The 12,702-nt window shown below is 49.6% G+C and overlaps 1 protein-coding gene across 1 annotated transcript in view; it reads right to left on the bottom strand.

The window, feature by feature from the left end:
- The window catches only part of LOC119110058 (octopamine receptor beta-3R-like), a gene marked incomplete at its 5' end in the record, with an annotated part of 15,008 nt that extends 3,843 nt beyond the window's left edge, over positions 1–11,165 (bottom strand). The window contains one exon of the mRNA XM_037233801.1: positions 9,989–11,165. Within this exon, the coding sequence (XP_037089696.1) occupies positions 9,989–11,165 (1,177 nt within the window). The remainder of the gene's footprint in view (positions 1–9,988) is intronic.
- Positions 11,166–12,702: the final 1,537 nt, after the last annotated feature.

The following is a 12,702-nucleotide window of genomic DNA, read 5'->3' as shown; positions in this document are numbered from 1 at the left end:
TGTCAATACTAGCACCAAGCAATAATACAACAGCAGGTGAATTGTCAACGAGTTAGGACAGGGGCCACCGTTCTACGTTTATATAAATTTGCAAACGGAAAAAGTGTCACTACGAAACATGCTGGGTCTTACCGAAGGCCTGTGGATGTCCAAAACAAAAATGTGAAAATAAATTATAGTCATCCCTTCTCCAGTGTCTATGTGCTGGTCATTCGTTTTCCGAATCCTCCGAACGAGTCGTCATCGCCGCAGGACAGATGCTGCATGGCTATTGGTCGGTTCCCTGGTTCAGCTAGAACAAACCGGTGGTGGTTTTATTTTCCGATATTGCCTTGACTGCAGCAAATCGGGCAGCGGATTTCGCGGCAGTGACCCCTGATTCTTTGATGATAAAGAACCAGACACTGCTCTCCATTTTCTATGTGCAGAATACGTACATGCACCTGGCTGGGAGAATGTGGCCCGTAACAGCACGAGACATGTTCTGTCGGGCCACAGCTCGATTAAAGGGAATGCTCCACATTTGAAGATATTGAGGTAGGCATCAGATATGATGGGAAAAGCTTACTTGTAACTATTGGTAAGCTTTCAAGGTTCAAAAACGAATCTAAGCAAAACTTCGAAGTTTGTAAAAATGCGCCCCATTACGTCATTGTTTGGTGGCGTCATGGAATGGTTCTGCGACGACAGTAATACTTGGCAGCATCTGGCAGCCAGACCTAAAGAATACTTCGGAACACACGAAAGCTGATGCCAAATGGTCATTCTCGTCGCGGGGGTTGTGTCGAGTAGCGGAGTAATCGGTGGTTTGTTCATGTTTTTTTTTTTGTCTTGGTGCTGGCCGTGAGAAAAGCTTTGGTGGACTGTTTGACATACGCAACGTAGCGATCGCCAGCTTTTATGGCAGACTATTAATATCAAAGTACGATATACTGTGCTGCTGCTGTTGCTGCTGTGTTGTTGATCATTTTGTCAAAACTTTATTGTCGACCCATCGTTGCCTGCAGTGCTGTAGTTCTGACATTGATAACATGCGATGTGCACAGTAGTTACTGTCTTTATTGTTTGTACCTGGAAATGCGGTGCTATGCGAAAATTAATAAATTTGTAACGTTGCTATGAATTGATCGCCGAAGTATTGCTATTGCTATGGTAAAGATGGTAAGGTTGGGCCACCAATATTTTTTCAGGATTGTTTTGCAGTTAATAGTTGACGCTTATATAACCATTGTGATGCAATGACATTCTTGTTGTTGATAGTCCTTTGGCACTGTTAAATCAATTGTTACCAGTCATTCATAAATTATAAGCTGCTGTCCCATAGGCTTGACGGAGTAGTCAACCAATGTGGTACATTATGTATCTGCACGGTTCAACAGCTGTACACTACCTCAATGCTGTACTGTGGCATGACATAATGAACAATGATATGGGTTTTGTACTGGAATCCATGCTGCTTTCATAATAAATTTCATCATGAAAAGATGGGTCAAGTGTACTCTTTTTTATTGGCTTCCCATCTGACATATGACTGACCAAAAACACGTGATGCAATATAAACGTCAATTTCAGCAAAGCAGACAACCAATAAATGGCATCACTTGCTCAGCCTGTTTCGTGCATCCATAAAACGCAGGTGAGAAATATGCAAACACATCTTCCGCTTCTGCAGTCATGCAACATGCTGCAGCCATCAGGCTGCATTACTTGAAAATAACAATTTTTGTTTACATGTGGTGAAATGACACTGCAAGCATGCTAGCCTTACACAAAGGTGGAAACATGACAAGTGCATGTAGTTATGGTTGGATGGCAAAATGCAAGGATGTGATGAAGCTGCCGGTGCACACAAAGCTCATGATAAAAATATAATGAAGTGCTATCCAAGACACCAGTAGCAATACTTTTGCTTCTCTTGCTTCTCTTAGTTTGCCAGCGTTCCTTTCTCATGTTGGTCAACACAAACATAAAGGTAAAGGCAGGTATCTATATATCGCATTTTATTGGTAGTCAGTAGACTTTAAAAATACCAAAACAATGTCCTCTCTCAGAAGTACAAACCTTGTACGCACACTTCCAATCACATTAAGATCGATACAAGCCACTGGCACACACCACCAGTGATCACACACATTTCAAGCCCCCGATTTACACTCTCTTATCAAATAAGAGTGGCCTCACACTTGCACAGCTCGCGGAACTATCAAACTGCAGGTTTCTGGCAATTTCCGCACAGATTTTCAGTCATAACACCACCGATTTTCATTCAGTCACCGTGGCCTCCCTTCAGAACAAAGTCCCAAGGGGGGTATGGTAATGCAGCTCAAGAGGTTTCTCCAAGAAGAGAGAAAAAAACGCCAGCAGGGGAAAAAGGACAGATTTGCCGTCGCGTCTTCATTTTTATAACTTTCGGGAGAGTGCCCGTTTTTTTGGATCCCGTACTTTTTTGCAGACGGTGGCTTTTTTACAACATTGACCCGTGGCCTAGAAATAAGAAAACTGACCCGTTCACGACGAGCGCCGCACAACACGAAAGTGCTCACGCTTACGTTCGCGACACGCATTCAGCAGCGAAATCTTGCCAACAGGCAATCATCTTCCGCGCATTGTATCATACGTGCCGCATCATCGCTTTTACGAATGTACCGAATTTTCTGTGTTTTTACCGTGACGCTGTTTTGACCATAGGCAGAAAATAGCCTGTAGTACGGCCGCGATCGCATGACGTTTCTATGACGTCATGAAAGCCGAGGCAACTTTAAAATAGGTTCCAAAAAACCTATTCGCACTTCTACGGACGTGTAACTCAGGAACCAGATCGTGTTGGGTCTTAAAAAGGACATGACCGTGAACTGTATTCAAAAGGTCCTCAAGATGGCTATTTCATTTCAAAACGCTATGCAAATGTGGAACATTCCCCCTAATCCGTCCCCCCAAATGCCGTCATGTGCCGTTTTCCCACGAGCTGTGTCAAACTACTAACTGAGCAGGCGTCCCAAAATCGGTTTGATGGTGAGTGAAGCTAACATATGCTTGGGTGAGGGTCAGTTTGACCCCGGAGGTCTTTCCAGAATGTTTTCTGAACAGTGCAACGTAGCCTCGCCAAATTTGGTGTATGTGTAAGTAACTAAGAAGCCAATCTTTTGATGCAAAAACAGATATGCGTCGTAAAGTCGTTGACATATAGTAGGCCTAAGTCATGTCATATATATATATATATATATATATATATATATATATATATACATATTGGTATGTGTAGGCAGCAAATCCTCTCCTATGGAAGTGCTGTTGGAGACCTTGGCGCGGGTACATTTTGTAAGCTTTTTTCTCTTCCTGCTCGAGTCTTCTAAATATGGCTCTCCGCTCACCATTGAGACTAAAAAGTAACTCGCCGATGTTTGACATCTATTGATTGTACTAGCGTTTCGGAATGAGACATTCAATTTTCAAAGTTACACACAAAGCCCGCAAGTGACGAATAAATGACTTCATATTGCATTAAGGTGTAACAATTAGGCTCCATCAACTTCAGTTCAATCGTCAAATTGTATAAAGTCTAAATGAGGTCATTGACATTTTTTAGGAGTACAATAATTCAAACTGCAAAACATGCGCTGCATGGTAATATATGCCATCTACGGGTGGTATCGATCGTCCCTAAATGAGGTGAAGGGTGACTGAGGCGTTGGCTTGCTTGTTTAGTTCTGTTGATGACGTTTTGATCGTGCCAGCCCCCCGAACATAAAGCTTCCTCCTGTTTGATGGTGGTATGATAGTGTTTCTGGTGAGGTCGTCTCGGTTGATGTTCAGGCCGTGTTCTTTTCGCACGTGCTCTTTTGGAGCGCCGTCAGCCAAGTACATCGTCAGCCGCCTTGAAAGTGTGGTGGTGGGACACCAACGTAGTTTGATTGCTTTGGGAGCCTGTAATCTCCTATGACGGAACGGAATTGGTAAACGGCTTTGGTTCATTACAAGAGGTCAGAGATGGCTGTGAGGTTATATTTCATAATGAGTTTGGCGGTCTTTCTGTTTTTGTGGTAGCTGATGAAGGTTATCTTATCGTTCTGGCTGACTGGCTTGACGCTTCCAGATATTATTTTCTTGAGTATACGCTCGTCTGCCTTACAACTATGAGGCATTTGATTCTGATGCAACAGCTTCATTGGATTTGGTTTCTGTTCGATGGCGTCAGTTTTTGTCTGATATCGTGCCACAAAGCTGTTGGTATCCTGGTCGATGGCACTGTTAGAGAAGCCATTATTTACTTGTTTGATGCGCTGCAGTTCACAGTGCAGTCGCGTCCACTCAGAGCAGATTTTAAAGGCTCTTCGGAGGCAGGAGCGCATTACACTGATCTTGTACCGGTCGGGGCGTTCGCTGCTTGCACTGAGGCATCGTCCAGCACCTGTTGGCTTTTTGTGCACTGCCGTCACGAGTCGTTTGTCAGCAGTGATGTCTATGTCTGAAAATAGAATGCGTCTATTGACGCTTAGTGCGCAGGTGAATCGGAGAACTGAAGCTTGTTCCGTTGCATTTTGTCGGTTCAATCAGTTGGGTTTTGTCACTGATCTCTCCGAAAATATTATCGACACATCGTGCGTAAAGCGCGGGACACAGGGATGTATTTTCAAGGATTTTGTTTTCTACGCGGCACATGTAGACGTTGGCAAAAAGTAACCACAGGGGTGACCCCATGGTCGCTCCATTCTTAACAACACTTACGTCTTTAACAAAACCTGGATATATATATATATATATGTATATATATATATATATAGATATATATAGATATATTTAGATATATATATATTCACATATATATATATATATATATATATGTATATCTATGTGTGTGTGTGTGTGTGTGTGTGTGTGTGTGTGTGTGTTGTGTGTGTGTGTGTGTGTGTGCGTGTGCGTGTGCGTGTGCGTGTGCGTGTGCGTGTGCGTGTGCGTGTGCGTGTGCGTGTGCGTGTGCGTGTGCGTGTGCGTGTGCGTGTGCGTGTGCGTGTGCGTGTGTGTGTGTGTGTGTGTGTGTGTGTGTGTGTGTGTGTGTGTGTGTGTGTGTGTGTGTGTGTGTGTGTGTGTGTGTGTGTGTGTGTGTGTGTGTGTGTGTGTGTGTGTGTGTGTGTGTGTGTGTGTGTGACCAATAGGTCAGACAGATACTCTCCTTGGTGGATTTAAGTTACCTAACGATCCATGTGATCAATTTTTTAAGAAATCTGAGCAACTCCCAAGGCATTATAGCCACATGATAGATGGCACACAAACGGCTAATTTATGTGACGTGTAAACGCCAAAGTGAGCGAAAAGGGCCATTACGCGAGCCACAGGGTGGCTATCACCACGCACCCGGGTGGCCGGTTAACTACCTTTCGCTCGGTTGGAGGTCAATTTGACGCCCTAAGATATCAAAAACTAAGATAGCTACAGACACCAAAGTCACGGGTGTATTTGCCTGTACGTGATCTCACTGTGTCAAAATTTGGGTTTCCTAGGTCATGATCTTTGGGTCAAATAAGGCCAAACAAGTTCAAACTCCAGATTGGTGTCCAAAGTGACCACAGACATTCGCATGCAACCACCGTGCATCTAAGATACCTGTTTTAAGGAAAGGAGTACATTTAAGGGCAGTGATCTTCTTTTGCCTTTCGAAGGTCACGGTTACCAAAATCACACAAGACTGCTTTCATTTTTGCGTTCGAATATGCGTCAAAGCATGCGCTAGGCAGTATTCTCCAAAACAGAATTCTGACCTGGGTCATTTTAGATCAGTGACCAACTCTGATCTTTAAGAAGTGCATGGAAGATGTATAATGCGGTTTCCGTTATCAATAACCACAAAATGAGCTCCAGAAACTACCCCATACAGCAAACTCTAGAGAAAAACAGGTGCGTTTCGACTTTATCTGACCTTCATTCCTGACTCCAAGTCAATGAAATTTGTTAATTTTATTGTTGCATTGCCTAGTAAATTATCTCAGAGATAGTTGCCTCGGCTTCGTCTAGCAACCCCCTGTTTCATCAGATTGAACGATTCCCTGGAAACCATCTTTGCTGAATCATTGTCCTGACATTGACCTGCCATAGGTCAGCAACATTACAAGTTGCATGTATTTGTTATGTCGAACGAGCCACTGTTCGGTTAACGATGAACGATAATAAACGACCAGATATTATTTTAAAAAAGCGTTCAGAGTGGGAAGGGGGCAAATTGACCACGCATGTTAAAGTATGCATATGATGCGAAGCTGAAACGATGGCCTTTGATCTAGGTAAATTTATTTTCAAATTGACTCAGACGTCGAAAAAACATGCGTTGATAAAATTCCGTGAATTACGGCGCTAAGACCATCTTAATGTCATCACCAGTTATGAAAACGCCTCGGGCATATCTCGTGACCCATAGGTCAGATGAACCTTGCGTTGAGCCATGTGGATTCTACGCATCCAATACCCTAGTAAAAACAGTTTTCAGAAAAATCAGATATTGGCCGTGTTAGCTGTGCCGGGCTGTGTGAGGGACTGCACAGCTTAACAACTAGAGCGAAATATTGAGTAAAAGAAAACCCTTCCAGCATTGCTTCTCACAAAAGAATGATGCAGTTGGAGAACATTTGTTTTGTTGTGGTACGTTTGGGCCTTAATTTTGTTTAACTCGTTCTTGAGCAGCCTTATCGGGCCAGTCCTCCTAATATCCCCGACCAGAGTTCCGGCATACTGGACAGACCGGCAAAATGTCGGTCCGATAGCAATCTTGGAGGGAGGCCCTGTCTTGAAAGCAGCACCAAGTTCTCGAAAATCAAGCCTACATACAAAAACCGCATGCTTTGCGTCGCCTGCGGAGACGCTCGTCTGCCCGCAGTTCACATCGTCTGCCCGCAGTTCACCTGACCTTTGACGGGAAAGGAAACGAGACTGCAACTCATTTCGCTATATCCCTTTGCTCCACGTAACTCAGACCTTGCCTTAGCTGTCATTCGGGTCTAACTGGATCAAATGTTAAGGTTTTAGTATACGAAATGTCAATATCGTTGCAAAATAATTAAGGATGGTTTTGTCATACCATTCCTTGTAAAACCTACAATTAATGCCGGTGCCGTTTCCAGACACATACAGGGCCCATTATTTTCTTGCCCCGTAATCAAAATGCGCATTTTTGTCCCGCTGTCCCAGAGCAGTTCCGCTTTTGCCCTGCATCATTCAATTTTCCACCGCTGCCCCCTCTCCAGATTAATAAGAACTCTTACCATCAATGCTTTGCATTGATGGTTTTGTGCCCATAGCACTTACTAAGCGGAGCTTGTTCCGCATTCCGCGGTCCAATCAGCTGAAATGAGCCGATCCAGCTCGTCGGATAACTTACCCCGAGACCGTCTCACCAGACAGGGCTGTGGCAGGCTCAGTACGCCGCGCAGTTCTCCGGCACCGGCGGCACCGGTGACATTCACACGGTGTGGCTAGTTGCCAGCAAACCCTCCTTCTTCAGTCGGTCAGAGCCCCAGCACGATCGCTCGGGCCAGTTTAGCCCGCTTCGTTCAGTTTTCAGGGGACTTTCTTCCGCTGTTTGGCAACGCAAGACAGCCGAGTCGCGGCTCCTACCCACCACCGCTATATTGCAAGCTCAGTGTCCCCACACCAGGCCGCGGGACCCGCGGCGTCCAGCGCATAATAATGCTCTCGCTGCGCCACTGTTCCTGTTCCCGGACGAGAATTACGCGCCCTGAGTAAACACGTTGAGGCCGTCCAGAGCCCAACGCTAGGCAATGTGCCGTGTATTAACTAAGTTTCTTGTTTATTTAACCTTCGCCCTGATAGGTGGTCGATGCTCCTTCTTTCCCCAATTTTTTTCCCAGCATATCTCTTCGGCATAGCGTGTGACCGGGCCCAAGCTGTTCAGAAGTCTCTGGGGCCTTTATTATGCGTGGTTTGACATAAAACATGTGTCTCTAGCCTTTCTTGTGTCTGAGAAGCGATGGCTGTTTAGGTACACTGCACGGCGACCCGCGACCGGCAGGAGCGACGGACGGCAAACGCCGAATCCATCCATCGCGCGCGCTGGGCCGACGCTGTTACATTAGCGGAGGCCTTCACAATAACATATACTCAAGGCACACACAACTGCATGCCGATGTGCCAATAATGAAATAAGGAACACATCAGTGCAAGTTTAATGCTACAACGCTACATGGTTTCGTTAATATCGGCATGTAAAGCTGGAACAGTTTGATTTTCAGAAAATTAATGTGATATTGACGCAGCCTAGTGGGGTTAGTTTTTGACAAAGTAGAACAAAGCCGATTTCCGATCGCGAGATCGCGTTGAGACCAATCTGCCGTTTCTTTTCTGCGAGGCTCTGTTTCGCCTTGAAACGGTGGTAGATTTCATCCCCCCACCACCACGCACACCCTATCAGTCCGCGTTATGAAAAACGGCGAATCAGGGCGAGTATCTAAAACCTCACTTTGGTCACGCAAAATAGGTGGAGTGTATTTTAATGTTCAACGCTGCGGCTTTTTACCCAGGTACACACATAGATAAGACAGTGGCATTAGCATTATTCCTCGGAGAGAAAAAAAAAACAGGAGAATGGAGATATAGTTGGGCTGATATTTCGGTAACATTCCGTTATGGATACAATAGCAGAAGTTCAATAGAAGATATTCTGCAATTTTTTCGATAAAGGTATGTTGCCGAAATACCAACCCAACCATATCTCGTAAGTTGTTCAGTGCATTCGCGAGGGACATTATCCACATGGATAAGACAGCGGTATTAGTCTTATGCCTCGGAGAAAACCAGGGGAATGGAGATAAAGTTGGGGTGATATTCCAGCAGCATGCCTTTATCGAAATAATAGCAGAAGGGAATTCACTCCTGCTATTGTTTTGATAAAGGCACATTGCCGAAAGATCCCTAACACCCCTATATCTCCATTATCCTGGTTTTCTTCGAGAAATAAGGCAAATACTTCTGTCTTACCGACTATATGTTCATTATTCTGTTTTTTCTCCGAGGAATAAGGCTATTACTACTACCTTATCTATGTGAATAATATTCCTCGCTAATGCACTGAACAACTTACGTAATGAGGTACACATATCTGAGCGATTCAATGTAAACAAAAACTCGTGATCTAAGCTGACCCGCGACCATGACCTTGGAGGTGACCGAAAATTTAAATTTGGTGTGTTGATTGTGAAATGGGCGTATCCGAGTCGTCATGTACGTGCACTAAATATAAACGTGGTAGAGAAAGTCAGGAATTCAAGTGAGATCTCACGTGAAATGATTCACACATCAAAAGTGAGTGGCCGGACAACGTCGCCAACCCTGCAAATTTACGGTTATTTGGCGCCAGCGCTGAATCCGGCTGGGGCCTTACTTTGTCAATATGCCAGGGACGTCAACAAATCTACCTCCTTGATTTCAGAACAAGCTGTCCTTAAGCTTAGCAGCATTCTGGAAAGGCTACAGCCGGCGCGATTGTGCGAGAACCCGTAATGCAACATCGAAATAAAACGCAAAATATTTCACCATGGTGTATTCGTCTGTCCGTCATGGTACGATCAGCGATAAAGTACGCACAGGTATGGTCCACTCTTTCATTATATACATACCGTCAGACAGCAGGTACGAACACCAAGCAGGTACGAACTCATCACCCAAGAGTCACATGATCTGAACGTCACCATCGAAGGTACATCGGCAGCAGGTCTAGAGGTCAGGGCAAATCGGCTTGGGGTTCCACCACAGGTGCACGAGTTTGTCCGCATGCGACGCGGCGGGTGAGGGGTTCTGGACGGACTGTTTATGGGCAAATGGGGCAACGGAGCGAGTACTGAATATCACCGTGCTTATCACGAGCGTCCCGTGAAAGACATGTGCCGGCGCAGGGGGCCGGCCGTCGGGCAAACCGGGCCGTCGGCAGTCGCGGACCACTGTTCGGCCGAGGGGCGGCGGGGCGCGCCGCTGCCGCCCGCCCGACAGCACAGCAGCGACAGCGTCTGCCTGAAGGCCTCGCGAAACTCGGTGTTGAAGTACGCGTAGATCATGGGATTGAGCGTAGAGTTGAAGTAGCCGATCCAGAAGAGGATGTCGACCAGTACTGGCGGCACGTGACACGCGGGGCCGCACAGTGTGCTGATGCCGTACCACGAGAAGAACGGCAGCCAGCAGAGCACGAAACACCCCATGATGACGCCGAGCGTCTTGGCCGCCTTGTGCTCGCGCAGCATCTGGTTGGTGGAGAAGCGCAGCCGCCCCAGCCGCGAGTTAGTGGACGCCTTGCGCGGGAGGTCGGCGCCAGGGCGCTCCCCGAACGACATCGACGACGCCTTCTTGCAGAGGGGCGGCGCGCGCCGCGGTGGCGACTCCGCGCCGCCCGGCGGCGCCTTGGCCGCGACCTCCTGCGCCCGGGCGGCGGGCGCTTCCTCCTCCGGCTCCTCGCGGATGTTGTGCAGCGCCGTGAGCGCCAGCGAGAGCTGCTGGTCGGACATGTCGGCTAGGTTGACGCCGCCGATTGCGCCGGGCGCCGCGCCCCGAATGGCGTGGTGCTGCCGCCTCGCCTCTCGGTATATGCGGCTGTACATGCACACCATGACTACGCCCGGGATCCAGAACGAGATGCTCGACGAGACGAGCATGTATGCGCGGTTGACGATGAACTGACAGGTGTCCGGATTACGCGCCCGGAACGCCAGGTGCTCCTGGTTGGTGTACCAGCCGAGGAAGATGGGCACGAAGGAGATGAGCGCAGGCGCTGTCCACGACACGGCCAGCATCGAGGCCACGGTACGTCGGTTCATGCGCGACCGGTACTCAAGCGGCAGCATGATGGCGCAGTAGCGGTCCACGCTGATGCAGCACAGGTGCAGGATGGACACGGTGCTGAAGAAGACGTCGAAGGAGTTCCAGGCATCGCACATGAAAGGCCCGAATAGCCACTGGCCCGTGATCTGGATGCTGGCGTTGAAGGTCATGGCGCACAGCGCCACCAGCATGTCGGCGAGCGCCAGCGACACCACGAAGTAGTTGGCGACGACGCGGATGCGCCGGTGCAGCAGCACGCTGACGATCACCAGCAGGTTGCCGAGCACGGCCAGCACGATGATGGAGCCCATGGCGGCGATCTTGAGCAGAAGCGCGGGCAGCGGCGCGCCGGGGCCCGGGCCGGGTTCGCCGGTCAGCTGCAGCGGGCCGGCCGTCGCGCTGCCCCCCGCCGCCATGCCATGGTCCGGCAGCGCTGCCCGGGAGGTCGCCGTCGGGCGGCAGCGCCGCTGGCGGCCGCCGGCCGCCCCGCCTGCTGGTCAGCGCCCGCCGAGGTCAGTCCCGCTGCATGACCGACGGTCGTGACCGGGCGCCGCCGGACGCCGGGGACCGATAGCGCGGCGAATCACGGCTGCGGTCGGCGGCCTCAGCGGCGCCGTCCGCCTCTCGCTGCCCAATTCCACGCTCAAAAATCGATGCTGCTCGAACGTAGGCGGGGAGGAGTGGAGCGAAGTGGAGAGCAGAGGCCGGGCCACTTGGTGACCATCGAACGCGGTCGCAGAGGAAGCGAACGCCACTGGTCCACGGCTGGAGGGACGTGCCTTTCTCTTGCAGGTGTCCGAGCCAGGAAGCACTGCACTGATTGCGGAAATACCTCGTTCGTTAAATAAATCTTCAAAGCTACGATATCGTCCCTGGGAGCGCTCACCGCAGTGGGAGGTCCACGCGTGTTCAACCCTATAAATACTCGGCAAGTTTTCGCTAGATCCGCAAAGCACGCTTCGTGCTCCGCTTTCTGAAAACCTCGGTTGTTTCCAAACCGTCCAAAACACCGCACAGTGCCTTGACCCCGGCCTGGTCAGCCGAACCCCTGCAGCGGAGGTCACAAAGGCGACCGGCGCGGCGAAGGTCAGGGTCGCAGCCGACCTGGAGGAGGTCAGGGGCGCGGCCGACCGTCGGCGCGGGGCGCGACTCACCGACTGGCGGCGGAGCCTTCACGTGCGCGCCGCCTGCACCCGGGATCGATCTGGCGTTCGCCGCGCCGGTCCGCTCACTCCCGGTCGTGAGCAACCAGCCGGCAACCAGCGGGTAACCAGCGGTGGAGAGCCGCACCGCTAGTCCCAGCGGGCAGTTAAGAAGGCAGGTGAATCGATGGGCTGAATCCCCAGCGTAGCCAGTGATCCCAAGGGACTGTCACCTGGGACATCCAGCTGCAACAAGCCAAGCCAGCCGATAAAAATAAGCTATCCTGAGCCTGACTGACCAGCTGAGCCTAGCTCCCGGGCCACTCATCCTGACTCTCGGCCGCTTGACTTTCAGTCTGTTCATCCGCCGCACTCCAGCAACAAACTACACTAGCCAGCGACACAGTCAGGCGACACACCAGCCAGCGACACAATCGGTCAGCGACACAGCAGCCAGTGGCACAATCCGCGACACACCAGCCAGCGACGCAATCGGCCAGCGACACAGCAGCCAGCAACACAATCGGCCAGCGACACAGCAGCCAGTGACACAATCGGCCAGCGACACAGCAGCCAGCGACACAGTCAGTGACACAACAGCCAGCAACGCAGTTGGCGACACAGAAGTCAGCGGCACAGCAGCCAACGATGCAATCAGCGACACAGCAGCCAGCGACACCATCGGCCAGCAACACAGAAGCCAGCGACACAGCCAGTGGCACAGCAGCCAGCAATACAATCGGCGACA

Source organism: Pollicipes pollicipes, unplaced genomic scaffold, assembly GCF_011947565.3.
Source record: "Pollicipes pollicipes isolate AB1234 unplaced genomic scaffold, Ppol_2.1 Scaffold_7231;HRSCAF=8579_pilon_pilon_pilon, whole genome shotgun sequence".
Classification (NCBI taxonomy): domain Eukaryota; kingdom Metazoa; phylum Arthropoda; class Thecostraca; order Pollicipedomorpha; family Pollicipedidae; genus Pollicipes; species Pollicipes pollicipes.
This window is presented reverse-complemented; position numbering and strand designations above follow the sequence as displayed.